The sequence below is a fragment of the Amblyomma americanum genome, chromosome 1, assembly GCF_052857255.1.
Source record: "Amblyomma americanum isolate KBUSLIRL-KWMA chromosome 1, ASM5285725v1, whole genome shotgun sequence".
NCBI classification, from domain to species: Eukaryota; Metazoa; Arthropoda; class Arachnida; order Ixodida; family Ixodidae; genus Amblyomma; species Amblyomma americanum.
Window position 1 is genome coordinate 67,858,014 of NC_135497.1, and position 22,569 is coordinate 67,880,582.

Below are 22,569 nucleotides of genomic sequence, written 5' to 3' on the forward strand. Positions count from 1 at the left end.
TTGAGTCGAGCTCTGCTCTCGTGCCACTCAGCCTCCGTGGCGCAATCGGCTAGCGCGTTCGGCTGTTAACCGGAAGGTTGGAGGTTCGAGCCCTACCGGAGGCGATCTTATGCTATTCTTTTTCATTTCATGCCCTCCCTGTCTTTTTCGTTTTAATCGTTAGCGCTTGTCCGCACCTCATGTTTCGCTGTTCTTATATGCTTCTTCTCTGCCTTGGTGATCTGTATAAAAATGAGAGAGCTCTTCTGCCATTTTATGCATCCCCCCTTCCTTTAGTTCGTTAATGAATCGTAACCTAGTTGCCCAGCTTGCTACACTTCTTGAGTCGAGCTCTGGTCTCGTGCCACTCAGCCTCCGTGGCGCAATCGGCTAGCGCGTTCGGCTGTTAACCGGAAGGTTGGAGGTTCGAGCCCTCCCGGAGGCGATCTTATGCTATTCTTTTTCATTTCATGCCCTCCCTCTCTTTTTCGTTTTAATCGTTAGCGCTTGTCCGCACCTTGTGTTTCGCTGTTCTTATATGCTTCTTCTCTGCCTTGGTGATCTGTATAAAAATGAGAGAGCTCTTCTGCCATTTTATGCATCCCCCCTTCCTTTAGTTCGTTAATGAATCGTAACCTAGTTGCCAGGCTTGCTACACTTCTTGAGTCGAGCTCTGCTCTCGTGCCACTCAGCCTCCGTGGCGCAATCGGCTAGCGCGTTCGGCTGTTAACCGGAAGGTTGGAGGTTCGAGCCCTCCCGGAGGCGATCTTATGCTATTCTTTTTCATTTCATGTCCTCCCTCTCTTTTTCGTTTTAATCGTTAGCGCTTGTCCGCACCTTATGTTTCGCTGTTCTTATATGCTTCTTCTCTGCCTTGGTGATCTGTATAAAAATGAGAGAGCTCTTCTGCCATTTTATGCATCCCCCTTCCTTTAGTTCGTTAATGAATCGTAACCTAGTTGCCCAGCTTGCTACACTTCTTGAGTCGAGCTCTGCTCTCGTGCCACTCAGCCTCCGTGGCGCAATCGGCTAGCGCGTTCGGCTGTTAACCGGAAGGTTGGAGGTTCGAGCCCTCCCGGAGGCGATCTTATGCTATTCTTTTTCATTTCATGCCCTCTCTCTCTTTTTCGTTTTAATCGTTAGCGCTTGTCCGCACCTTATGTTTCGCTGTTCTTATATGCTTCTTCTCTGCCTTGGTGATCTGTATAAAAATGAGAGAGCTCTTCTGCCATTTTATGCATCCCCCCTTCCTTTAGATCGTTAATGAATCGTAACCTAGTTGCCCAGCTTGCTACACTTCTTGAGTCGAGCTCTGCTCTCGTGCCACTCAGCCTCCGTGGCGCAATCGGCTAGCGCGTTCGGCTGTTAACCGGAAGGTTGGAGGTTCGAGCCCTACCGGAGGCGATCTTATGCTATTCTTTTTCATTTCATGCCCTCCCTGTCTTTTTCGTTTTAATCGTTAGCGCTTGTCCGCACCTTATGTTTCGCTATTCTTATATGCTTCTTCTCTGCCTTGGTGATCTGTATAAAAATGAGAGAGCTCTTCTGCCATTTTCTGCATCCCCCCTTCCTTTAGTTCGTTAATGAATCGTAACCTAGTTGCCCAGCTTGCTACACTTCGTGAGTCGAGCTCTGCTCTCGTGCCACTCAGCCTCCGTGGCGCAATCGGCTAGCGCGTTCGGCTGTTAACCGGAAGGTTGGAGGTTCGAGCCCTCCCGGAGGCGATCTTATGCTATTCTTTTTCATTTCATGCCCTCCCTCTCTTTTTCGTTTTAATCGTTAGCGCTTGTCCGCACCTTATGTTTCGCTGTTCTTATATGCTTCTTCTCTGCCTTGGTGATCTGTATAAAAATGAGAGAGCTCTTCTTCTGCCATTTTATGCATCCCCCCTTCCTTTAGATCGTTAATGAATCGTAACCTAGTTGCCCAGCTTGCTACACTTCTTGAGTCGAGCTCTGCTCTCGTGCCACTCAGCCTCCGTGGCGCAATGATTCGACTTCCGGCCACCGAGCGTGACGGACGCGATATCATGAGCTCCGTCGGAGCGGTTTCAGCGGCCCAGTCGGGCCGCGGTAACAGGTTTTTTGCGGCTACTGCCGATCATTACCAGGTTATTCTGCCCAATCTGCCATCCGGACGCATCGTCGCCAACACCGTTTTCATGCACGGCGATCCAAGAGCCCGCCCGTATCGTGTTGAAGACTACCGGGACACTTTGGCCAACCTTGGTGCGCTTCCCGACGTTGTGGCGTTGGGGGCGTATCAAATGAACCACGTGTGGGCTGTGACAATGACAACTGCTGATGCTGCTCAGAAGCTGCTTTTGGCCGTCGACGTGAAGGTAAAGGATCGCCCATGTTTGCTCATTGATCCGAATAACCGAGAGGTTCGCGTAAAGCTGCACTGGTTGCTGCATGGCGTTACCGACGAAGACGTTCGCGTGGCACTGTCGCCCTACGGGAAGGTGTTGGAAGTGACCCGGGAGAAGTGGCGGGCGCTCGGTGTCACTGAAAAAGGGTCGACGACTCGTACAGTTGGACTAAAATTGCATGCCGACGTCAAAATAGACGATATTCCGCATCAGCTCAAGATAGCCGGAGAGCTAACTCTTGTTGTTGTGCCGAGCCGCGCTCCTCTGTGTCTGCGCTGCAAGAGCACCGGGCACATTCGTCGCGACTGCAAAGTGCCGCGCTGTAGTCGTTGTCGTCGTTTCGGCCACGTCGATGCTGATTGCGCAAAGACGTACGCCAGCGTAGCCGGACCAGTGCAGGCAAACGACATATCGGACCACCTGATGGACGAGGAAGACTCAGAGGAAACAGCAAGGACGAGCCGTAACCTGGTTACGCAAGGTGCATCGTCGAACTTTCAAGGGGAACAACTAATTGACGGCGGAGATAAACCCGCAGACAAGCGGCGACATGACGACGCAGAAGGCGGGAACGAGAAGGATGAGGCAAGCACTACGGGCCACCCCTCTCCCGGAGGAGGCGAGAAACCACCCACCGAGCCGGCACCAGTCACCGTGATGGACAGCGACAGTATTAGTGCCGCTGCAAAGCGACCTCACGACGCAGGCGAAAATGGGAAGGAGCTTAGTGTCGTTGTTGCAGACGAGCCGCCAGCCAAGACGACTGTTGGACGGCGTCCTTCATTTCGACCGCTGCCGAACACTTCGGCGGCGCGCAAGACGGCGGAAACGCCGCCTATGCCGCCGTGAGGACCGCCCTGTGCTAGCACACTCCGGATCAAACCGCAGTTGTGAGGTAAGCGCCATGCCCCCGGTTTTCTTTCCCGCCTTGCTATGATGACTATGGATAAGTTCATTCGCGTGGCCACATTAAATGCCCGAGGGCTTGCCTCAAGGAGGAAGCAGAGTCAACTGTACCGCCTGTTAAGCGACTTTGACCTTGACATTCTAGCTGTGCAGGAGACGAAAGTCGAGGGCGACGTGGAAACCGGGGGCATGGTGCAGCAATTCGTAGCGCGATACTGTGCTATTGTGAGCCATTCCGTGGGATATTCTTCAGGCTGCGCATTGTTGGTACGACATAGTCTAGGAGCTAAAATAGAAGCCGTTACGTCATGCACGTCAGGACGGTTTATTGTATGTGATTTCTTGTTGTCGTCCTTGGAGTGGCGTGTAATCTGTTTGTATGCGCCGACTGTTGCCGGTGAAAGGTGCAGGTTTTTTGAACAGCTAAAACAGTATACCCAGTGTAATAGGTTGGTCATTCTTATTGGCGATTTCAACTGCGTTCTTTCATCCCGGGACAAAACTAGCACCCGACCGTACAAGGATGCAAGCACGACTGCCCTAAATGAAATAATAGGGAACAGTAGTTTGGCGGATGTGGCTGAATGCCTTGGTGGTGGAAGAAATACGCAGTACACCCATTTTCAGGCTTCGAGCCACGCTCGTTTGGATAGAGCATACGTAAGCCTTGATTTGGTACCCTTTTGCAAGGAGTACCGAGTGAGCGCTGTTTCATTTACTGATCACTGCTTAGTCAGTTTTCTAGTAGCAAGCACGAAAGAAAGGAAAAGAAGCTTCGAGTGGCAGTTATGGAAATTGAATTCAAAATTACTGGATGATGAAATTTTTATGGCAGACGTGACGACGCAAGTTGATGCAATGAAACATATGGGTAATACGACGTACAGAGAAAAATGGGAGAACTTCAAGCAGACAGTTAAAATGAAAGCATTGGAGCGGGCGAGCGCTATACGCAGACAAAAGGGGGCAGAGGAAAAAACGATGCGCAGAAACTTGGAAAAATTGATCAGTGAAGAGTGTAGTAGACCCGGCATGTTCATGGACGATATTCGCGCACTAAAGCATAAAATAGAACAGTTCGACATCGAAAGATACCACGGTGCTCTGGTGCGAGCGAGAGCTGAAAATCTGATAGCGGGGGAAGTTCCATCAAAAAGAGCGTTGGGCGCAGAAAAGTGGCACGCGCGGCGCAATCAGATAGTGGAAATTGAAGTTGGTGGAAAAGTTAGTGACACAGCAGAAGATATTGAGCGCGCTTTCTTCGAGCACTACAGTGGGTTATTTGCCAACTGCTCAGTTGACATTGATCGTTTCAAGAAGGACTTCCTTTTGTTGATGCCCAGCCTAGACGACAGTACGAAGGAATTATTGGAGGCAGCTATCTCAGTAGAGGAGGTGAAAAACGCTATTGAAAGCTTGCAGCCGGGGAAGTCTCCGGGCCCGGGTGGTCTGACCTCAGCCTTTTATAAACGTCTAAAAAGAACAATTTCACCAGTTTTAGCTGCTGTCTATAATGAGGCATTCGATCTCAATGTACTGCCGCCTTCCTTCACATCCTCCCACACTGTTCTTATACCGAAATCAGAAGACCCCTCTGCATTGCGCAGAGTAACTTCTTATCGTCCAATTTGCCTCACAAATGGAGACTATAAGATAATGATGAAAATTTTGGCTAAGCGATTGCAGACAGTCATTACTGACCTGGTGGGGCCGCATCAAACGTGCGGTATTAAAGGCCGATCTATTTTCTCAAATATACATGTAGCGCGTAGTATCCTTGAGTGCTGCGACGCAATGGGCACACAAGTGGCAATGATCCAAATTGATCTGGAGAAAGCTTTCGATAGGGTGCCTCATGAAATTCTTCTGTGCATTCTAGATCATGTGAATGTGGGTAGAATTATTCGAGGCGGGGTCGCCATGGCGTACCAGGATTGCACGACAAGTCTAATTGTCAACAAGGTTGTGGGTTCACGCATTCCAGTCAAACGCTCGGTGCGCCAGGGTTGCCCTCTTTCGCCACTGTGATTTTGTTTGTATATAGAGTCATTTTGTTTGAGCGTGATACAGAGCGATTGTATGCGCGGTTTTAAACTACATCAGTTAGAAGTCCGACTGTTGGCTTATGCGGATGATATAGCCATGTTTTGTAATGATTACGACAGTGTAACACAGGCTGTTAAGTGTGTTAAAAGTTTTTGTGCGGCCAGTGGCAGCGCGGTAAACTGGAGTAAGTGCCTGGGATTCTGGCACGGGGATTGGCCGGAGGCCCCAGACACTTTTGCCAACATGAGTTTTACTACGACTCCTGTTAAATACTTGGGAGTTCCTCTTGAGTGTTACAAAGACAGCGAGGCCTACTGGAGGAGTGAAGTGGATAAAATGAGGGAAAGAGTGAATAAATGGAATGGATGGAATTGGTCCATGTTCTCGAGAGCCACAATTTGCAACATATTTTTAGTGAGCAAACTTTGGTATGTCCTTCAAGTCTTGCATTGCTCCAGGGTTCATATCCAAAAATTTCATCGGGTGTTTGCAGTGTTCGTGTGGGCATCTTCCTGGGAAAGATCAAGCCGCACCAATTTATTTCTACGAGTTCGAAATGGAGGACTCAGTTTGTCACATTTGTTTTTGAGACAGGTTGTCAATCGGTATTTATTTCTTCGGGACGTTAAGCACCCGTTTCTACACACTGTCTGTCAACTTCGCCTGGGGAAGCACTTGCCTAATATGGTTGTCTCTGCTGGCAGTATGCCCGGTGGAGTGCATGGTTTTCTACGCGAAGTTGTGGTTTCATGTAGGTTTTTGATGGCGCGATTTTCACCCCAATACCTGAGTGAAGTCAACCGGAAAAAACTGTATAAAGACCTCTGTAGTGTGGTTCTCCCCGTGCCTTTATATCGGTCCCTTTACAGGGAAGGTATAGGTAACAAGGTACTAAAGCGTGTTAAGGCAATGTTAGTCCCGTCTGGTGTTAAGACTTTCTTTTTCAAATTACACACTGGAACTCTGACTGTCAAACCGTGGATGGCTGAAAAAGGTTTTTTTGTTCCCTGGGGTACTCACTGTATAATATGCAGAAAGCAGGAGACAATTGAGCATGTGTTCCTTGAATGCTGGGATGCTGTGTTCCTTTGGGATGTGCTTCAGCGCACAATCAAAAAAGAATTTCCGCTTGATGGGTACGGAATTCGCTACTTGCCAATCGAAAGTGATGACGGTACCCCATTTGATTTGATCATGCTAATAGCCCTACACAGTATTTGGAAATGCAGAATGGCAGTAAGGCACGCCGATCTCGATGCAAGACCGGCACGTCAATATTTCAAAGAAAGCATAAGCAACTTTGTTCAGGAGAAAAAGATGCTGGAATGTAGTCCAGAGTGGCTGTCACGTATTGAGTTATTATTGGCGATGGAGGAATTTTAGCATGAGCGTGACCGCACAAGCTGAGCGGCCGTTGTTTTAACAAAGATGTTGGTTGTGTTTTAGTGCTTATGTATGAATATGTGCTTTCTTTTCATGTGGGTCACAATACCGGCAATAAAGAAACAAAAAGCCTCCGTGGCGCAATCGGCTAGCGCGTTCGGCTGTTAGCCGGAAGGTTGGAGGTTCGAGCCCTCCCGGAGGCGATCTTATGCTATTCTTTTTCATTTCATGCCCTCCCTCTCTTTTTCGTTTTAATCGTTAGCGCTCGTCCGCACCTTATGTTTCGCTGTTCTTATATACTTCTTCTCTGCCTTGGTGATCTGTATAAAAATGAGAGAGCTCTTCTTCTGCCATTTTATGCATCCCCCCTTCCTTTAGATCGTTAATGAATCGTAACCTAGTTGCCCAGCTTGCTACACTTCTTGAGTCGAGCTCTGCTCTCGTGCCACTCAGCCTCCGTGGCGCAATCGGCTAGCGCGTTCGGCTGTTAACCGGAAGGTTGGAGGTTCGAGCCCTCCCGGAGGCGATCTTATGTTATTCTTTTTCATTTCATGCCCTCCCTCTCTTTTTCGTTTTAATCGTTAGCGCTTGTCCGCACCTTATGTTTCGCTGTTCTTATATGCTTCTTCTCTGCCTTGGTGATCTGTATAAAAATGAGAGAGCTCTTCTTCTGCCATTTTATGCATCCCCCTTCCTTTAGATCGTTAATGAATCGTAACCTAGTTGCCCAGCTTGCTACACTTCTTGAGTCGAGCTCTGCTCTCGTGCCACTCAGCCTCCGTGGCGCAATCGGCTAGCGCGTTCGGCTGTTAACCGGAAGGTTGGAGGTTTGAGCCCTCCCGGAGGCGATCTTATGTTATTCTTTTTGATTTCATGCCCTCCCTCTCTTTTTCGTTTTAATCGTTAGCGCTTGTCCGCACCTTATGTTTCGCTGTTCTTATATGCTTCTTCTCTGCCTTGGTGATCTGTATAAAAATGAGAGAGCTCTTCTGCCATTTTATGCATCCCCCCTTCTTTTAGATCGATAATGAATCTTAACCTAATCGCCCAGCTTGCTACACTTCTTGAGTCGAGCTCTGCTCTCGTGCCACTCAGCCTCCGTGGCGCAATCGGCTAGCGCGTTCGGCTGTTAACCGGAAGGTTGGAGGTTCGAGCCCTCCCGGAGGCGATCTTATGTTATTCTTTTTCATTTCATGCCCTCCCTCTCTTTTTCGTTTTAATCGTTAGCGCTTGTCCGCACCTTATGTTTCGCTGTTCTTATATGCTTCTTCTCTGCCTTGGTGATCTGTATAAAAATGAGAGAGCTCTTCTTCTGCCATTTTATGCATCCCCCCTTCCTTTAGATCGTTAATGAATCGTAACCTAGTTGCCCAGCTTGCTACACTTCTTGAGTCGAGCTCTGCTCTCGTGCCACTCAGCCTCCGTGGCGCAATCGGCTAGCGCGTTCGGCTGTTAACCGGAAGGTTGGAGGTTGGAGCCCTCCCGGAGGCGATCTTATGTTATTCTTTTTCATTTCATGCCCTCCCTCTCTTTTTCGTTTTAATCGTTAGCGCTTGTCCGCACCTTATGTTTCGCTGTTCTTATATGCTTCTTCTCTGCCTTGGTGATCTGTATAAAAATGAGAGAGCTCTTCTGCCATTTTATGCATCCCCCCTTCCTTTAGATCGTTAATGAATCGTAACCTAGTTGCCCAGCTTGCTACACTTCTTGAGTCGAGCTCTGCTCTCGTGCCACTCAGCCTCCGTGGCGCAATCGGCTAGCGCGTTCGGCTGTTAACCGGAAGGTTGGAGGTTCGAGCCCTCCCGGAGGCGATCTTATGTTATTCTTTTTCATTTCATGCCCTCCCTCTCTTTTTCGTTTTAATCGTTAGCGCTTGTCCGCACCTTATGTTTCGCTGTTCTTATATGCTTCTTCTCTGCCTTGGTGATCTGTATAAAAATGAGAGAGCTCTTCTGCCATTTTATGCATCTCCCCTTCCTTTAGATCGTTAATGAATTGTAACCTAGTTGCCCAGCTTGCTACACTTCTTGAGTCGAGCTCTGCTCTCGTGCCACTCAGCCTCCGTGGCGCAATCGGCTAGCGCGTTCGGCTGTTAACCGGCAGGTTGGAGGTTCGAGCCCTCCCGGAGGCGATCTTATGTTATTCTTTTTCATTTCATGCCCTCCCTCTCTTTTTCGTTTTAATCGTTAGCGCTTGTCCACACCTTATGTTTCGCTGTTCTTATATGCTTCTTCTCTGCCTTGGTGATCTGTATAAAAATGAGAGAGCTCTTCTTCTGACATTTTATGCATCCCCCCTTCCTTTAGTTCGTTAATGAATCGTAACCTAGTTGCCCAGCTTGCTACACTTCTTGAGTCGAGCTCTGCTCTCGTGGAGCACGGCGCTTCAACAGGACGGCAATGGCGGAGACGAGCCGCCGTCCAAAGCCGCAGGTATGAGGCGGCCGACCTTGAAGCCGCGGCCGAACACTTCGTCCGAAAACGGCAGGCGGGGAAACCGCCTCCGTAGTTTCATGCCTAGAGCCCGATTTGGGGTCTGGGGTTTTTTTTAGGCGTGGCGCGAAGGCAGACACCATAAAATAAGCGTTTTTTTTTTCTCGATATGGCTCTCTTTTTAACTGAAGCAGTGCGTGTAGCCACTTTAAACGTGCGAGGCCTTGCAGCAAGAAGGCGACAATGCCAGCTCAGTCGCCTTCTTCTAGACAACGATCTGCACGTAGTTGCAATACAAGATACTAAAATTGAAAGCAAAGAAGCTACAGAACGTATGGTGTCCGTTTTCCGTACGCACTTTGAAGTATGTGTGTGTCATTCTGTAGGTGCCTCTGGTGGCTGCGTACTTTTTCTTCGCAATAATTTCGGTATTACGGTGCAGTCACTTTTCTCGTGTGATAGCGGCCGTCTTCTTGTCGTTGATTTTTTTGTACTCTGGCGTTGAGTTCCGAGTTATTTGTGTGTATGCACCAAATGCGGAGTCCGAGCGAAGAGTGTTTTTTGACCGCTTTGAGACATACTAAACTGTGACAAGGTACTAATCCTACTGGGCGATTTCAACTGCGTCTGTCAGGCTACCGATCGTGCAAGAAGTTCGTTTGTGAGAGATAGGAGAGCTGATGTCTTGAACGAATTGGTCCATGGCCATAATTTAGAAGATATTGGAAGTGTTTTCACCAATGGCCCTTGTACACGGTATACCCATTTTCAGGGCAATAGCCATGCCCGATTGGACATAGTGTATGTGTCGGCAGAACTTTTTTCACTATGCACATTGTATGATGTCAGACCTGTGGCTTTCAGTGACCACGCCCTAGTGATTACAACCTTTGGCAGGCAGCAAAGCAAAAAGCGGTTTAATTGGCGTTTATGGAAATTCAATAATAAGTTGTTGGAGGACGAAGGATTCGCTAAGGAAGTAAACCAAAAACTAGAGAACCTAATTACAGCGCAACCGTCGAACTTCGCTGCAGAGTGGGAGGAGTTTAAGCAAAGGGTAAAAATAAGATCGATTGAAAAAGGTACGCAGTTGAAATATGCCGAGAAACAAAAGGAAGCAGAGCTTCGTGAACAGCTTGAATACCTCACGTGTATAGAAAGCGCACAACCAGGCACATGCTTTAATGAAATCAGGGATGTCAAAGCCCAGCTGGAAAAAATGGACGCCGATAAGTATACTGTAACGCGGCAGTTATTCGGGCGCGAACTGAGCAGCTATGGGCAGGGGAAACACCAACAAAACGAGCGATATCCGATGAAAAACGATACTCGTGCCGAAAGCAAATACGACAAATAAACACTGGGGCAGGGGTTTCGGCAGACAGTGGCGTAATCAAGGAAACAATCTGTGATCAGTTCAAAGATATGCTGGGTCATTCGCGGAAAGCGGAAAGGGGCTTCCATTGCGAATTTCTACCACTTATGCCGAAACCTGACGAAGAAATCAAAATACGGCTCGAACAGACGATTTCCTTGCAAGAAATAGAGGACGCGATAGATGCATTGCCAACCGGTAAAGCTCCTGGCCCCGACGGCCTGGGAGCAGCTTTCCACAAAGCTTTCAAAACTGCAATAGCCCAGATACTGCAAGTCATTGTCGTTGAAAGTTATGAGAAAAAAACGTGTTCCGCTGTCCTTCACAACTTCGCACATAGTTCTCATTCCTAAAACCGATGATGCTGAAAAGCTCCTGATGGTGGGGTCTTATCGCCCGATAAGCCTCACAAACGTCGACTACAAGATTTTCATGAAGGTGTTGGCGAAGAGACTGCAGAGTGTTATAACATCGATTGTAGGCACGCACCAAACGTGTGGCATAAAAGGTCGAAGTATCGCTACGAACATACACGTGGCGCGGTCCATACTAGAATGCTGTTGACTCTTTTGATGACCGAGTGGCGATGATACAACTAGATCTGGCAAAAGCCTTTGACCGGGTGTCTCATGACGTCCTGTTTGCCGTACTAGAGCATGCGAATGTTGGCCGAATAATAACAGAAGGTGTTAGAATGGCATACGCAAACTGTACGACTCAGATTGTTGTGAACGGCGAACTCACTGGCAGCCTGCAAGTGCGATCTTCTGTAAGACAGGGTTGTCCCCTGTCGCCATTGCTTTTCGCGGCGTACCTTGAGCCACTTTGCTTGGCCATCCGGAATAATGAATGCATAACGGGTTTCAGGCTGCAATCAGCGCACGTAAAAATCTTGGCTTATGCTGATGACATCGCTGCATTTTGTGCAAATACAGAAAGTATTTCTGAGGTAACGAATGTAGTGCACAAATTTTGTAGCTGCACTGGAGCCCAGATCAACTGGGAAAAAAGCAACGGGTTCTGGTACGGTGGCTGGGACGTCACGCCTGAACACTATTCTCGGATGCGCTGGTCCACCACTCCAGCGTTGTATTTAGGAGTACCCCTTGACAGTTACCTGGACCCAGATCCGTACTGGCTTGACCAAGCATCGAGGGCCAAGGAAAGAAGTGATACATGGCAAGGGAGACAGTTATCGATGTTTTCGCGTGCCATTATCTGCAACCTGTTCCTTACTGCTAAAGTGTGGTATGTGATGAATGTGCTCAGTGCTTCCCGGGCAAGCATTCAAAAACTTCATCGAGTATTTGCGGTTTTTATTTGGGCTTCGACCTGGGAAAGGACGAGTCGAACAAACTTGTTTCTTTCTGTGAAGAAAGGTGGGCTTGGCCTGGCGCATTTATTTTTGAGACAAGTTGTCTCGCGTTTCATGTACCTACGGGATGAAAATGATGTCTTCCTCCGGACCGTAATGCAAGTACGGCTTTGTCGACTTCTTCCTGACCTTCTTGTAAGTTCGGTACATGTAAATGGTGCGATAAGAGGGTACCTTAAAGAAGTTGTGCTCGCGTACAGAATGCTGCATGTTCGGTTTTCCATGGAGTATTTGTGTAATGTCAAGAAAAAAAAATTGTACGTGGACTTAGTGGGCACAATGCTTCCTCTGCCGATATATCGTTTGCCACACATTGCAGGCCCAGGAGCTGATGTACTTAAAAGATTTAAGAAGATGCCAATATTGCCAGCGATCAAATCCTTTTTCTTTAAACTCCACACTAATACCTTATCAGTGAAAACATGGATGCACGATAAAGGTATTTTCGTCCCTTGGTCAACAAACTGTTTCCTGTGCCACAATCCGGAAACCATTGAACATGTGTTTTTGGACTGTTGGGATCCCATTTTTTTCTGGGATGTCCTTCAGAGAACTTTAAAGAAAGACCTACCATTAGATGCATATGGCATAAGATTTCTACCTTTTCACAAAACAGATTATTTTCCATTTGATGCAGTAATGCTCCTGGGACTTAACAGCTTGTGGAAAACCAGAATGGAGTTTAACAATGCAGATGAACAAGTGAAACCTGTACGGGAACATTTCATTCAAAATGTTGTGCGATTTAGGGAGGCGTAGAAGGCCCTCCCTGAACAGCCAAAATGGATCGATGTGCTTGATGAATTGGCAAGACTGAAAAAATTTTAACATGCCGTGTCAGGCAAAGGTCTGCCGACACGTTTTAATCGTTCATCTTGTGTGTTTTGAATGTCAAAGTCGGCAATAAAAAAAAAAGAATGGCCGAGCGGTCAAAAAAAAGAGCTCTGCTCTCGTGCCACTCAGCCTCCGTGGCGCAATCGGCTAGCGCGTTCGGCTGTTAACCGGAAGGTTGGAGGTTCGAGCCCTCCCGGAGGCGATCTTATGTTATTCTTTTTCAATTCATGCCCTCCTCTCTTTTTCGTTTTAATCGTTAGCGCTTGTCCGCACCTTATGTTTCGCTGTTCTTATATGCTTCTTCTCTGCCTTGGTGATCTGTATAAAAATGAGAGAGCTCTTCTTCTGCCATTTTATGCATCCCCCCTTCCTTTAGATCGTTAATGAATCGTAACCTAGTTGCCCAGCTTGCTACACTTCTTGAGTCGAGCTCTGCTCTCGTGCCACTCAGCCTCCGTGGCGCAATCGGCTAGCGCGTTCGGCTGTTATCCGGAAGGTTGGAGGTTCGAGCCCTCCCGGAGGCAATCTTATGTTATTCTTTTTAATTTCATCCCCACCCTCTCTTTTCAGTTTTAATCGTTAGCGCTTGTCCGCACCTTATGTTTCGCTGTTCTTATATGCTTCTTCTCTGCCTTGGTGATCTGTATAAAAATGAGAGAGCTCTTCTTCTGCTATTTTATGCATCCCCCCTTCCTTTAGATCGTTAATGAATCGTAACCTAGTTTCCCAGCTTGCTACACTTCTTGAGTCGAGCTCTGCTCTCGTGCCACTCAGCCTCCGTGGCGCAATCGGCTAGCGCGTTCGGCTGTTATCCGGAAGGTTGGAGGTTCGAGCCCTCCCGGAGGCGATCTTATGTTATTCTTTTTCATTTCATCCCCACCCTCTCTTTTCAGTTTTAATTGTTAGCGCTTGTCCGCACCTTATGTTTCGCTGTTCTTATATGCTTCTTCTCTGCCTTGGTGATCTGTATAAAAATGAGAGAGCTCTTCTTCTGCCATTTTATGCATCCCCCCTTCCTTTAGATCGTTAATGAATCGTAACCTAGTTGCCCAGCTTGCTACACTTCTTGAGTCGAGCTCTGCTCTCGTGCCACTCAGCCTCCGTGGCGCAATCGGCTAGCGCGTTCGGCTGTTAACCGGAAGGTTGGAGGTTCGAGCCCTCCCGGAGGCGATCTTATGCTATTCTTTTTCATTTCATGCCCTCCCTCTCTTTTCAGTTTTAATCGTTAGCGCTTGTCCGCACCTTATGTTTCGCTGTTCTTATATGCTTCTTCTCTGCCTTGGTGATCTGTATAAAAATGAGAGAGCTCTTCTTCTGCCATTTTATGCATCCCCCCTTCCTTTAGATCGTTAATGAATCGTAACCTAGTTGCCCAGCTTGCTACACTTCTTGAGTCGAGCTCCGCCCTCGTGCCACTCAGCCTCCGTGGCGCATTAAGCGTGTGAAGGCGATGCAGGTGCCGCCAAGTGCAAAAACGTTCTTCTTTAAGTTACTTACCGGAACACTACCAGTAAAAAAATTTTTGGAGGGGAAGCATTTATTTCTACCTTGGGGATCACATTGTTTAATCTGTAAACAACCGGAGACAACCGGAGACCGGAGACAAGGGGTATACTTCTGGGACATCTTGCAAAGGACTTTAAAAAAGGAATTTCCGCTACACTCTCATGGAATACGGTACTTGCCTGTAGAGAGTGAGGATGGGACACCATTCGACCTTATTATGCTAATGGGACTCCACTGTATTTGGCGCACCAGAATGGCAGTATGTCATTGCGATCCTGATGCACGGCCAGCACGGATCTATTTTCAGGAGTGTATGTATAAGTATACTGAAATTCAGAAAATCGCTCCTGAAGCTCCTGAGTGGCTCGAAAGAGTAGAGCCATTGGTGGCGCTTAGAGATTTTTGAGTTTTAACATGACGAAGCCACAACCCACCAGGCGGATAGTGTTAAGTATTGTTCATTGTACCCTGTAAGTGTATTTGTGTATTGTGGTTCTTGCCGAAGTCAGGCAATAAAGAAAAAAAAGCCTCCGTGGCGCAATCGGCTAGCGCGTTCGGCTGTTAGCCGGAAGGTTGGAGGTTCGAGCCCTCCCGGAGGCGATCTTATGTTATTCTTTTTCATTTCATGCCCTCCCTCTCTTTTTTGTTTTAATCGTTAGCGCTTGTCCGCACCTTATGTTTCGCTGTTCTTATATGCTTCTTCTCTGCCTTGGTGATCTGTATAAAAATGAGAGAGCTCTTCTGCCATTTTATGCATCCCCCCTTCCTTTAGATCGTTAATGAATCGTAACCTAGTTGCCCAGCTTGCTACACTTCTTGAGTCGAGCTCTGCTCTCGTGCCACTCAGCCTCCGTGGCGCAATCGGCTAGCGCGTTCGGCTGTTAAGCGGAAGGTTGGAGTTTCGAGCCCTCCCGGAGGCGATCTTATGTTATTCTTTTTCATTTCATGCCCTCCCTCTCTTTTTCGTTTTAATCGTTAGCGCTTGTCCGCACCTTATGTTTCGCTGTTCTTATATGCTTCTTCTCTGCCTTGGTGATCTGTATAAAAATGAGAGAGCTCTTCTGCCATTTTATGCATCCCCCATTCCTTTAGATCGTTAATGAATCGTAACCTAGTTGCCCAGCTTGCTACACTTCTTGAGTCGAGCTCTGCTCTCGTGCCACTCAGCCTCCGTGGCGCAATCGGCTAGCGCGTTCGGCTGTTAACCGGAAGGTTGGAGGTTCGAGCCCTCCCGGAGGCGATCTTATGTTATTCTTTTTCATTTCATGCCCTCCCTCTCTATTTCGTTTTAATCGTTAGCGCTTGTCCGCACCTTATGTTTCGCTGTTCTTATATGCTTCTTCTCTGCCTTGGTGATCTGTATAAAAATGAGAGAGCTCTTCTGCCATTTTATGCATCCCCCCTTCCTTTAGATCGTTAATGAATCGTAACCTAGTTGCCCAGCTTGCTACACTTCTTGAGTCGAGCTCTGCTCTCGTGCCACTCAGCCTCCGTGGCGCAATCGGCTAGCGCGTTCGGCTGTTAACCGGAAGGTTGGAGGTTCGAGCCCTCCCGGAGGCGATCTTATGTTATTCTTTTTCATTTCATGCCCTCCCTCTCTTTTTCGTTTTAATCGTTAGCGCTTGTCCGCACCTTATGTTTCGCTGTTCTTATATGCTTCTTCTCTGCCTTGGTGATCTGTATAAAAATGAGAGAGCTCTTCTTCTGCCATTTTATGCATCCCCCCTTCCTTTAGATCGTTAATGAATCGTAACCTAGTTGCCCAGCTTGCTACACTTCTTGAGTCGAGCTCTGCTCTCGTGCCACTCAGCCTCCGTGGCGCAATCGGCTAGCGCGTTCGGCTGTTAACCGGAAGGTTGGAGGTTTGAGCCCTCCCGGAGGCGATCTTATGTTATTCTTTTTGATTTCATGCCCTCCCTCTCTTTTTCGTTTTAATCGTTAGCGCTTGTCCGCACATCATGTTTCGCTGTTCTTATATGCTTCTTCTCTGCCTTGGTGATCTGTATAAAAATGAGAGAGCTCTTCCGCCATTTTATGCATCCCCCTTCTTTTAGATCGATAATGAATCTTAACCTAATCGCCCAGCTTGCTACACTTCTTGAGTCGAGCTCTGCTCTCGTGCCACTCAGCCTCCGTGGCGCAATCGGCTAGCGCGTTCGGCTGTTAACCGGAAGGTTGGAGGTTCGAGCCCTCCCGGAGGCGATCTTATGTTATTCTTTTTCATTTCATGCCCTCCCTCTCTTTTTCGTTTTAATCGTTAGCGCTTGTCCGCACCTTATGTTTCGCTGTTCTTATATGCTTCTTCTCTGCCTTGGTGATCTGTATAAAAATGAGAGAGCTCTTCTTCTGCCATTTTATGCATCCCCCCTTCCTTTAGATCGTTAATGAATCGTAACCTAGTTGCCCAGCTTGCTACACTTCTTGAGTCGAGCTCTGCTCTCGTGCCACTCAGCCTCCGTGGCGCAATCGGCTAGCGCGTTCGGCTGTTAACCGGAAGGTTGGAGGTTCGAGCCCTCCCGGAGGCGATCTTATGTTATTCTTTTTCATTTCATGCCCTCCCTCTCTTTTTCGTTTTAATCGTTAGCGCTTGTCCGCACCTTATGTTTCGCTGTTCTTATATGCTTCTTCTCTGCCTTGGTGATCTGTATAAAAATGAGAGAGCTCTTCTGCCATTTTATGCATCCCCCCTTCCTTTAGTTCGTTAATGAATCGTAACCTAGTTGCCCAGCTTGCTACACTTCTTGAGTCGAGCTCTGCTCTCGTGGAGCACGGCGCTTCAACAGGACGGCAATGGCGGAGACGAGCCGCCGTCCAAAGCCGCAGGTATGAGGCGGCCGACCTTGAAGCCGCGGCCGAACACTTCGTCCGAAAACGGCAGGCGGGGAAACCGCCTCCGTAGTTTCATGCCTAGAGCCCGATTTGGGGTCTGGGGTTTTTTTTTAGGCGTGGCGCGAAGGCAGACACCATAAAATAAGCGTTTTTTTTTCTCGATATGGCTCTCTTTTTAACTGAAGCAGTGCGTGTAGCCACTTTAAACGTGCGAGGCCTTGCAGCAAGAAGGCGACAATGCCAGCTCAGTCGCCTTCTTCTAGACAACGATCTGCACGTAGTTGCAATACAAGATACTAAAATTGAAAGCCAAGAAGCTACAGAACGTATGGTGTCCGTTTTCCGTACGCACTTTGAAGTATGTGTGTGTCATTCTGTAGGTGCCTCTGGTGGCTGCGTACTTTTTCTTCGCAATAATTTCGGTATTACGGTGCAGTCACTTTTCTCGTGTGATAGCGGCCGTCTTCTTGTCGTTGATTTTTTTGTACTCTGGCGTTGAGTTCCGAGTTATTTGTGTGTATGCACCAAATGCGGAGTCCGAGCGAAGAGTGTTTTTTGACCGCTTTGAGACATACCTAAACTGTGACAAGGTACTAATCCTACTGGGCGATTTCAACTGCGTCTGTCAGGCTACCGATCGTGCAAGAAGTTCGTTTGTGAGAGATAGGAGAGCTGATGTCTTGAACGAATTGGTCCATGGCCATAATTTAGAAGATATTGGAAGTGTTTTCACCAATGGCCCTTGTACACGGTATACCCATTTTCAGGGCAATAGCCATGCCCGATTGGACATAGTGTATGTGTCGGCAGAACTTTTTTCACTATGCACATTGTATGATGTCAGACCTGTGGCTTTCAGTGACCACGCCCTAGTGATTACAACCTTTGGCAGGCAGCAAAGCAAAAAGCGGTTTAATTGGCGTTTATGGAAATTAAATAATAAGTTGTTGGAGGACGAAGGATTCGCTAAGGAAGTAAACCAAAAACTAGAGAACCTAATTACAGCGCAACCGTCGAACTTCGCTGCAGAGTGGGAGGAGTTTAAGCAAAGGGTAAAAATAAGATCGATTGAAAAAGGTACGCAGTTGAAATATGCCGAGAAACAAAAGGAAGCAGAGCTTCGTGAACAGCTTGAATACCTCACGTGTATAGAAAGCGCACAACCAGGCACATGCTTTAATGAAATCAGGGATGTCAAAGCCCAGCTGGAAAAAATGGACGCCGATAAGTATACTGTAACGCGGCAGTTATTCGGGCGCGAACTGAGCAGCTATGGGCAGGGGAAACACCAACAAAACGAGCGATATCCGATGAAAAACGATACTCGTGCCGAAAGCAAATACGACAAATAAACACTGGGGCAGGGGTTTCGGCAGACAGTGGCGTAATCAAGGAAACAATCTGTGATCAGTTCAAAGATATGCTGGGTCATTCGCGGAAAGCGGAAAGGGGCTTCCATTGCGAATTTCTACCACTTATGCCGAAACCTGACGAAGAAATCAAAATACGGCTCGAACAGACGATTTCCTTGCAAGAAATAGAGGACGCGATAGATGCATTGCCAACCGGTAAAGCTCCTGGCCCCGACGGCCTGGGAGCAGCTTTCCACAAAGCTTTCAAAACTGCAATAGCCCAGATACTGCAAGTCATTGTCGTTGAAAGTTATGAGAAAAAACGTGTTCCGCTGTCCTTCACAACTTCGCACATAGTTCTCATTCCTAAAACCGATGATGCTGAAAAGCTCCTGATGGTGGGGTCTTATCGCCCGATAAGCCTCACAAACGTCGACTACAAGATTTTCATGAAGGTGTTGGCGAAGAGACTGCAGAGTGTTATAACATCGATTGTAGGCACGCACCAAACGTGTGGCATAAAAGGTCGAAGTATCGCTACGAACATACACGTGGCGCGGTCCATACTAGAATGCTGTTGACTCTTTTGATGACCGAGTGGCGATGATACAACTAGATCTGGCAAAAGCCTTTGACCGGGTGTCTCATGACGTCCTGTTTGCCGTACTAGAGCATGCGAATGTTGGCCGAATAATAACAGAAGGTGTTAGAATGGCATACGCAAACTGTACGACTCAGATTGTTGTGAACGGCGAACTCACTGGCAGCCTGCAAGTGCGATCTTCTGTAAGACAGGGTTGTCCCCTGTCGCCATTGCTTTTCGCGGCGTACCTTGAGCCACTTTGCTTGGCCATCCGGAATAATGAATGCATAACGGGTTTCAGGCTGCAATCAGCGCACGTAAAAATCTTGGCTTATGCTGATGACATCGCTGCATTTTGTGCAAATACAGAAAGTATTTCTGAGGTAACAAATGTAGTGCACAAATTTTGTAGCTGCACTGGAGCCCAGATCAACTGGGAAAAAAGCAACGGGTTCTGGTACGGTGGCTGGGACGTCACGCCTGAACACTATTCTCGGATGCGCTGGTCCACCACTCCAGCGTTGTATTTAGGAGTACCCCTTGACAGTTACCTGGACCCAGATCCGTACTGGCTTGACCAAGCATCGAGGGCCAAGGAAAGAAGTGATACATGGCAAGGGAGACAGTTATCGATGTTTTCGCGTGCCATTATCTGCAACCTGTTCCTTACTGCTAAAGTGTGGTATGTGATGAATGTGCTCAGTGCTTCCCGGGCAAGCATTCAAAAACTTCATCGAGTATTTGCGGTTTTTATTTGGGCTTCGACCTGGGAAAGGACGAGTCGAACAAACTTGTTTCTTTCTGTGAAGAAAGGTGGGCTTGGCCTGGCGCATTTATTTTTGAGACAAGTTGTCTCGCGTTTCATGTACCTACGGGATGAAAATGATGTCTTCCTCCGGACCGTAATGCAAGTACGGCTTTGTCGACTTCTTCCTGACCTTCTTGTAAGTTCGGTACATGTAAATGGTGCGATAAGAGGGTACCTTAAAGAAGTTGTGCTCGCGTACAGAATGCTGCATGTTCGGTTTTCCATGGAGTATTTGTGTAATGTCAAGAAAAAAAAAATTGTACGTGGACTTAGTGGGCACAATGCTTCCTCTGCCGATATATCGTTTGCCACACATTGCAGGCCCAGGAGCTGATGTACTTAAAAGATTTAAGAAGATGCCAATATTGCCAGCGATCAAATCCTTTTTCTTTAAACTCCACACTAATACCTTATCAGTGAAAACATGGATGCACGATAAAGGTATTTTCGTCCCTTGGTCAACAAACTGTTTCCTGTGCCACAATCCGGAAACCATTGAACATGTGTTTTTGGACTGTTGGGATCCCATTTTTTTCTGGGATGTCCTTCAGAGAACTTTAAAGAAAGACCTACCATTAGATGCATATGGCATAAGATTTCTACCTTTTCACAAAACAGATTATTTTCCATTTGATGCAGTAATGCTCCTGGGACTTAACAGCTTGTGGAAAACCAGAATGGAGTTTAACAATGCAGATGAACAAGTGAAACCTGTACGGGAACATTTCATTCAAAATGTTGTGCGATTTAGGGAGGCGTAGAAGGCCCTCCCTGAACAGCCAAAATGGATCGATGTGCTTGATGAATTGGCAAGACTGAAAAAATTTTAACATGCCATGTCAGGCAATGGTCTGCCGACACGTTTTAATCGTTCATCTTGTGTGTTTTGAATGTCAAAGTCGGCAATAAAAAAAAAAGAATGGCCGAGCGGTCAAAAAAAAGAGCTCTGCTCTCGTGCCACTCAGCCTCCGTGGCGCAATCGGCTAGCGCGTTCGGCTGTTAACCGGAAGGTTGGAGGTTCGAGCCCTCCCGGAGGCGATCTTATGTTATTCTTTTTCATTTCATGCCCTCCTCTCTTTTTCGTTTTAATCGTTAGCGCTTGTCCGCACCTTATGTTTCGCTGTTCTTATATGCTTCTTCTCTGCCTTGGTGATCTGTATAAAAATGAGAGAGCTCTTCTTCTGCCATTTTATGCATCCCCCCTTCCTTTAGATCGTTAATGAATCGTAACCTAGTTGCCCAGCTTGCTACACTTCTTGAGTCGAGCTCTGCTCTCGTGCCACTCAGCCTCCGTGGCGCAATCGGCTAGCGCGTTCGGCTGTTATCCGGAAGGTTGGAGGTTCGAGCCCTCCCGGAGGCGATCTTATGTTATTCTTTTTAATTTCATCCCCACCCTCTCTTTTCAGTTTTAATCGTTAGCGCTTGTCCGCACCTTATGTTTCGCTGTTCTTATATGCTTCTTCTCTGCCTTGGTGATCTGTATAAAAATGAGAGAGCTCTTCTTCTGCTATTTTATGCATCCCCCCTTCCTTTAGATCGTTAATGAATCGTAACCTAGTTTCCCAGCTTGCTACACTTCTTGAGTCGAGCTCTGCTCTCGTGCCACTCAGCCTCCGTGGCGCAATCGGCTAGCGCGTTCGGCTGTTATCCGGAAGGTTGGAGGTTCGAGCCCTCCCGGAGGCGATCTTATGTTATTCTTTTTCATTTCATCCCCACCCTCTCTTTTCAGTTTTAATTGTTAGCGCTTGTCCGCACCTTATGTTTCGCTGTTCTTATATGCTTCTTCTCTGCCTTGGTGATCTGTATAAAAATGAGAGAGCTCTTCTTCTGCCATTTTATGCATCCCCCCTTCCTTTAGATCGTTAATGAATCGTAACCTAGTTGCCCAGCTTGCTACACTTCTTGAGTCGAGCTCTGCTCTCGTGCCACTCAGCCTCCGTGGCGCAATCGGCTAGCGCGTTCGGCTGTTAACCGGAAGGTTGGAGGTTCGAGCCCTCCCGGAGGCGATCTTATGCTATTCTTTTTCATTTCATGCCCTCCCTCTCTTTTCAGTTTTAATCGTTAGCGCTTGTCCGCACCTTATGTTTCGCTGTTCTTATATGCTTCTTCTCTGCCTTGGTGATCTGTATAAAAATGAGAGAGCTCTTCTTCTGCCATTTTATGCATCCCCCCTTCCTTTAGATCGTTAATGAATCGTAACCTAGTTGCCCAGCTTGCTACACTTCTTGAGTCGAGCTCCGCCCTCGTGCCACTCAGCCTCCGTGGCGCATTAAGCGTGTGAAGGCGATGCAGATGCCGCCAAGTGCAAAAACGTTCTTCTTTAAGTTACTTACCGGAACACTACCAGTAAAGAAATTTTTGGAGGGGAAGCATTTATTTCTACCTTGGGGATCACATTGTTTAATCTGTAAACAACCGGAGACAACCGGAGACCGGAGACAAGGGGTATACTTCTGGGACATCTTGCAAAGGACTTTAAAAAAGGAATTTCCGCTACACTCTCATGGAATACGGTACTTGCCTGTAGAGAGTGAGGATGGGACACCATTCGACCTTATTATGCTAATGGGACTCCACTGTATTTGGCGCACCAGAATGGCAGTATGTCATTGCGATCCTGATGCACGGCCAGCACGGATCTATTTTCAGGAGTGTATGTATAAGTATACTGAAATTCAGAAAATCGCTCCTGAAGCTCCTGAGTGGCTCGAAAGAGTAGAGCCATTGGTGGCGCTTAGAGATTTTTGAGTTTTAACATGACGAAGCCACAACCCACCAGGCGGATAGTGT

The 22,569-nt window shown here is 47.5% G+C and overlaps 2 protein-coding genes and 28 non-coding genes across 30 annotated transcripts; all 30 read left to right on the top strand.

Annotated features, from left to right (window-relative positions):
* Positions 1–30: 30 nt before the first annotated feature.
* Positions 31–104, top strand: TRNAN-GUU (transfer RNA asparagine (anticodon GUU)). Its single transcript has one exon. It is a non-coding gene; the product is annotated as a tRNA-Asn (tRNA).
* Positions 105–350: 246 nt separating this feature from the next.
* TRNAN-GUU (transfer RNA asparagine (anticodon GUU)) lies at positions 351–424 on the top strand. Its single transcript has one exon. It is a non-coding gene; the product is annotated as a tRNA-Asn (tRNA).
* Positions 425–670: 246 nt separating this feature from the next.
* Positions 671–744, top strand: TRNAN-GUU (transfer RNA asparagine (anticodon GUU)). The gene has a single exon. It is a non-coding gene; the product is annotated as a tRNA-Asn (tRNA).
* A 245-nt stretch (positions 745–989) lies between these two features.
* TRNAN-GUU (transfer RNA asparagine (anticodon GUU)) lies at positions 990–1,063 on the top strand. The gene has a single exon. It is a non-coding gene; the product is annotated as a tRNA-Asn (tRNA).
* Positions 1,064–1,309: 246 nt separating this feature from the next.
* TRNAN-GUU (transfer RNA asparagine (anticodon GUU)) lies at positions 1,310–1,383 on the top strand. Its single transcript has one exon. It is a non-coding gene; the product is annotated as a tRNA-Asn (tRNA).
* A 246-nt stretch (positions 1,384–1,629) lies between these two features.
* On the top strand, positions 1,630–1,703 carry TRNAN-GUU (transfer RNA asparagine (anticodon GUU)). Its single transcript has one exon. It is a non-coding gene; the product is annotated as a tRNA-Asn (tRNA).
* Positions 1,704–1,966: 263 nt separating this feature from the next.
* Positions 1,967–3,270, top strand: LOC144102168 (uncharacterized). Its single transcript, XM_077635514.1, has one exon. The coding sequence runs from the start codon at positions 1,967–1,969 to the stop codon at positions 3,197–3,199; it is 1,233 nt and encodes a 410-aa protein (XP_077491640.1). The 3' UTR covers positions 3,200–3,270.
* A 3,544-nt stretch (positions 3,271–6,814) lies between these two features.
* On the top strand, positions 6,815–6,888 carry TRNAN-GUU (transfer RNA asparagine (anticodon GUU)). Its single transcript has one exon. It is a non-coding gene; the product is annotated as a tRNA-Asn (tRNA).
* Positions 6,889–7,137: 249 nt separating this feature from the next.
* On the top strand, positions 7,138–7,211 carry TRNAN-GUU (transfer RNA asparagine (anticodon GUU)). Its single transcript has one exon. It is a non-coding gene; the product is annotated as a tRNA-Asn (tRNA).
* Positions 7,212–7,459: 248 nt separating this feature from the next.
* TRNAN-GUU (transfer RNA asparagine (anticodon GUU)) lies at positions 7,460–7,533 on the top strand. Its single transcript has one exon. It is a non-coding gene; the product is annotated as a tRNA-Asn (tRNA).
* Positions 7,534–7,779: 246 nt separating this feature from the next.
* On the top strand, positions 7,780–7,853 carry TRNAN-GUU (transfer RNA asparagine (anticodon GUU)). The gene has a single exon. It is a non-coding gene; the product is annotated as a tRNA-Asn (tRNA).
* Positions 7,854–8,102: 249 nt separating this feature from the next.
* On the top strand, positions 8,103–8,176 carry TRNAN-GUU (transfer RNA asparagine (anticodon GUU)). Its single transcript has one exon. It is a non-coding gene; the product is annotated as a tRNA-Asn (tRNA).
* A 246-nt stretch (positions 8,177–8,422) lies between these two features.
* TRNAN-GUU (transfer RNA asparagine (anticodon GUU)) lies at positions 8,423–8,496 on the top strand. Its single transcript has one exon. It is a non-coding gene; the product is annotated as a tRNA-Asn (tRNA).
* A 246-nt stretch (positions 8,497–8,742) lies between these two features.
* On the top strand, positions 8,743–8,816 carry TRNAN-GUU (transfer RNA asparagine (anticodon GUU)). The gene has a single exon. It is a non-coding gene; the product is annotated as a tRNA-Asn (tRNA).
* A 3,252-nt stretch (positions 8,817–12,068) lies between these two features.
* Positions 12,069–12,626, top strand: LOC144102272 (uncharacterized). Its single transcript, XM_077635611.1, has one exon. It carries the CDS (start codon positions 12,069–12,071, stop codon positions 12,624–12,626), a length of 558 nt encoding a protein of 185 aa, XP_077491737.1.
* A 203-nt stretch (positions 12,627–12,829) lies between these two features.
* Positions 12,830–12,903, top strand: TRNAN-GUU (transfer RNA asparagine (anticodon GUU)). The gene has a single exon. It is a non-coding gene; the product is annotated as a tRNA-Asn (tRNA).
* A 248-nt stretch (positions 12,904–13,151) lies between these two features.
* Positions 13,152–13,225, top strand: TRNAN-GUU (transfer RNA asparagine (anticodon GUU)). The gene has a single exon. It is a non-coding gene; the product is annotated as a tRNA-Asn (tRNA).
* Positions 13,226–13,474: 249 nt separating this feature from the next.
* TRNAN-GUU (transfer RNA asparagine (anticodon GUU)) lies at positions 13,475–13,548 on the top strand. Its single transcript has one exon. It is a non-coding gene; the product is annotated as a tRNA-Asn (tRNA).
* A 249-nt stretch (positions 13,549–13,797) lies between these two features.
* Positions 13,798–13,871, top strand: TRNAN-GUU (transfer RNA asparagine (anticodon GUU)). Its single transcript has one exon. It is a non-coding gene; the product is annotated as a tRNA-Asn (tRNA).
* An 862-nt stretch (positions 13,872–14,733) lies between these two features.
* On the top strand, positions 14,734–14,807 carry TRNAN-GUU (transfer RNA asparagine (anticodon GUU)). Its single transcript has one exon. It is a non-coding gene; the product is annotated as a tRNA-Asn (tRNA).
* Positions 14,808–15,053: 246 nt separating this feature from the next.
* On the top strand, positions 15,054–15,127 carry TRNAN-GUU (transfer RNA asparagine (anticodon GUU)). The gene has a single exon. It is a non-coding gene; the product is annotated as a tRNA-Asn (tRNA).
* Positions 15,128–15,373: 246 nt separating this feature from the next.
* Positions 15,374–15,447, top strand: TRNAN-GUU (transfer RNA asparagine (anticodon GUU)). The gene has a single exon. It is a non-coding gene; the product is annotated as a tRNA-Asn (tRNA).
* A 246-nt stretch (positions 15,448–15,693) lies between these two features.
* TRNAN-GUU (transfer RNA asparagine (anticodon GUU)) lies at positions 15,694–15,767 on the top strand. Its single transcript has one exon. It is a non-coding gene; the product is annotated as a tRNA-Asn (tRNA).
* A 249-nt stretch (positions 15,768–16,016) lies between these two features.
* TRNAN-GUU (transfer RNA asparagine (anticodon GUU)) lies at positions 16,017–16,090 on the top strand. Its single transcript has one exon. It is a non-coding gene; the product is annotated as a tRNA-Asn (tRNA).
* Positions 16,091–16,335: 245 nt separating this feature from the next.
* TRNAN-GUU (transfer RNA asparagine (anticodon GUU)) lies at positions 16,336–16,409 on the top strand. Its single transcript has one exon. It is a non-coding gene; the product is annotated as a tRNA-Asn (tRNA).
* Positions 16,410–16,658: 249 nt separating this feature from the next.
* On the top strand, positions 16,659–16,732 carry TRNAN-GUU (transfer RNA asparagine (anticodon GUU)). Its single transcript has one exon. It is a non-coding gene; the product is annotated as a tRNA-Asn (tRNA).
* Positions 16,733–20,743: 4,011 nt separating this feature from the next.
* TRNAN-GUU (transfer RNA asparagine (anticodon GUU)) lies at positions 20,744–20,817 on the top strand. The gene has a single exon. It is a non-coding gene; the product is annotated as a tRNA-Asn (tRNA).
* A 248-nt stretch (positions 20,818–21,065) lies between these two features.
* Positions 21,066–21,139, top strand: TRNAN-GUU (transfer RNA asparagine (anticodon GUU)). Its single transcript has one exon. It is a non-coding gene; the product is annotated as a tRNA-Asn (tRNA).
* Positions 21,140–21,388: 249 nt separating this feature from the next.
* On the top strand, positions 21,389–21,462 carry TRNAN-GUU (transfer RNA asparagine (anticodon GUU)). Its single transcript has one exon. It is a non-coding gene; the product is annotated as a tRNA-Asn (tRNA).
* A 249-nt stretch (positions 21,463–21,711) lies between these two features.
* On the top strand, positions 21,712–21,785 carry TRNAN-GUU (transfer RNA asparagine (anticodon GUU)). The gene has a single exon. It is a non-coding gene; the product is annotated as a tRNA-Asn (tRNA).
* Positions 21,786–22,569: the final 784 nt, after the last annotated feature.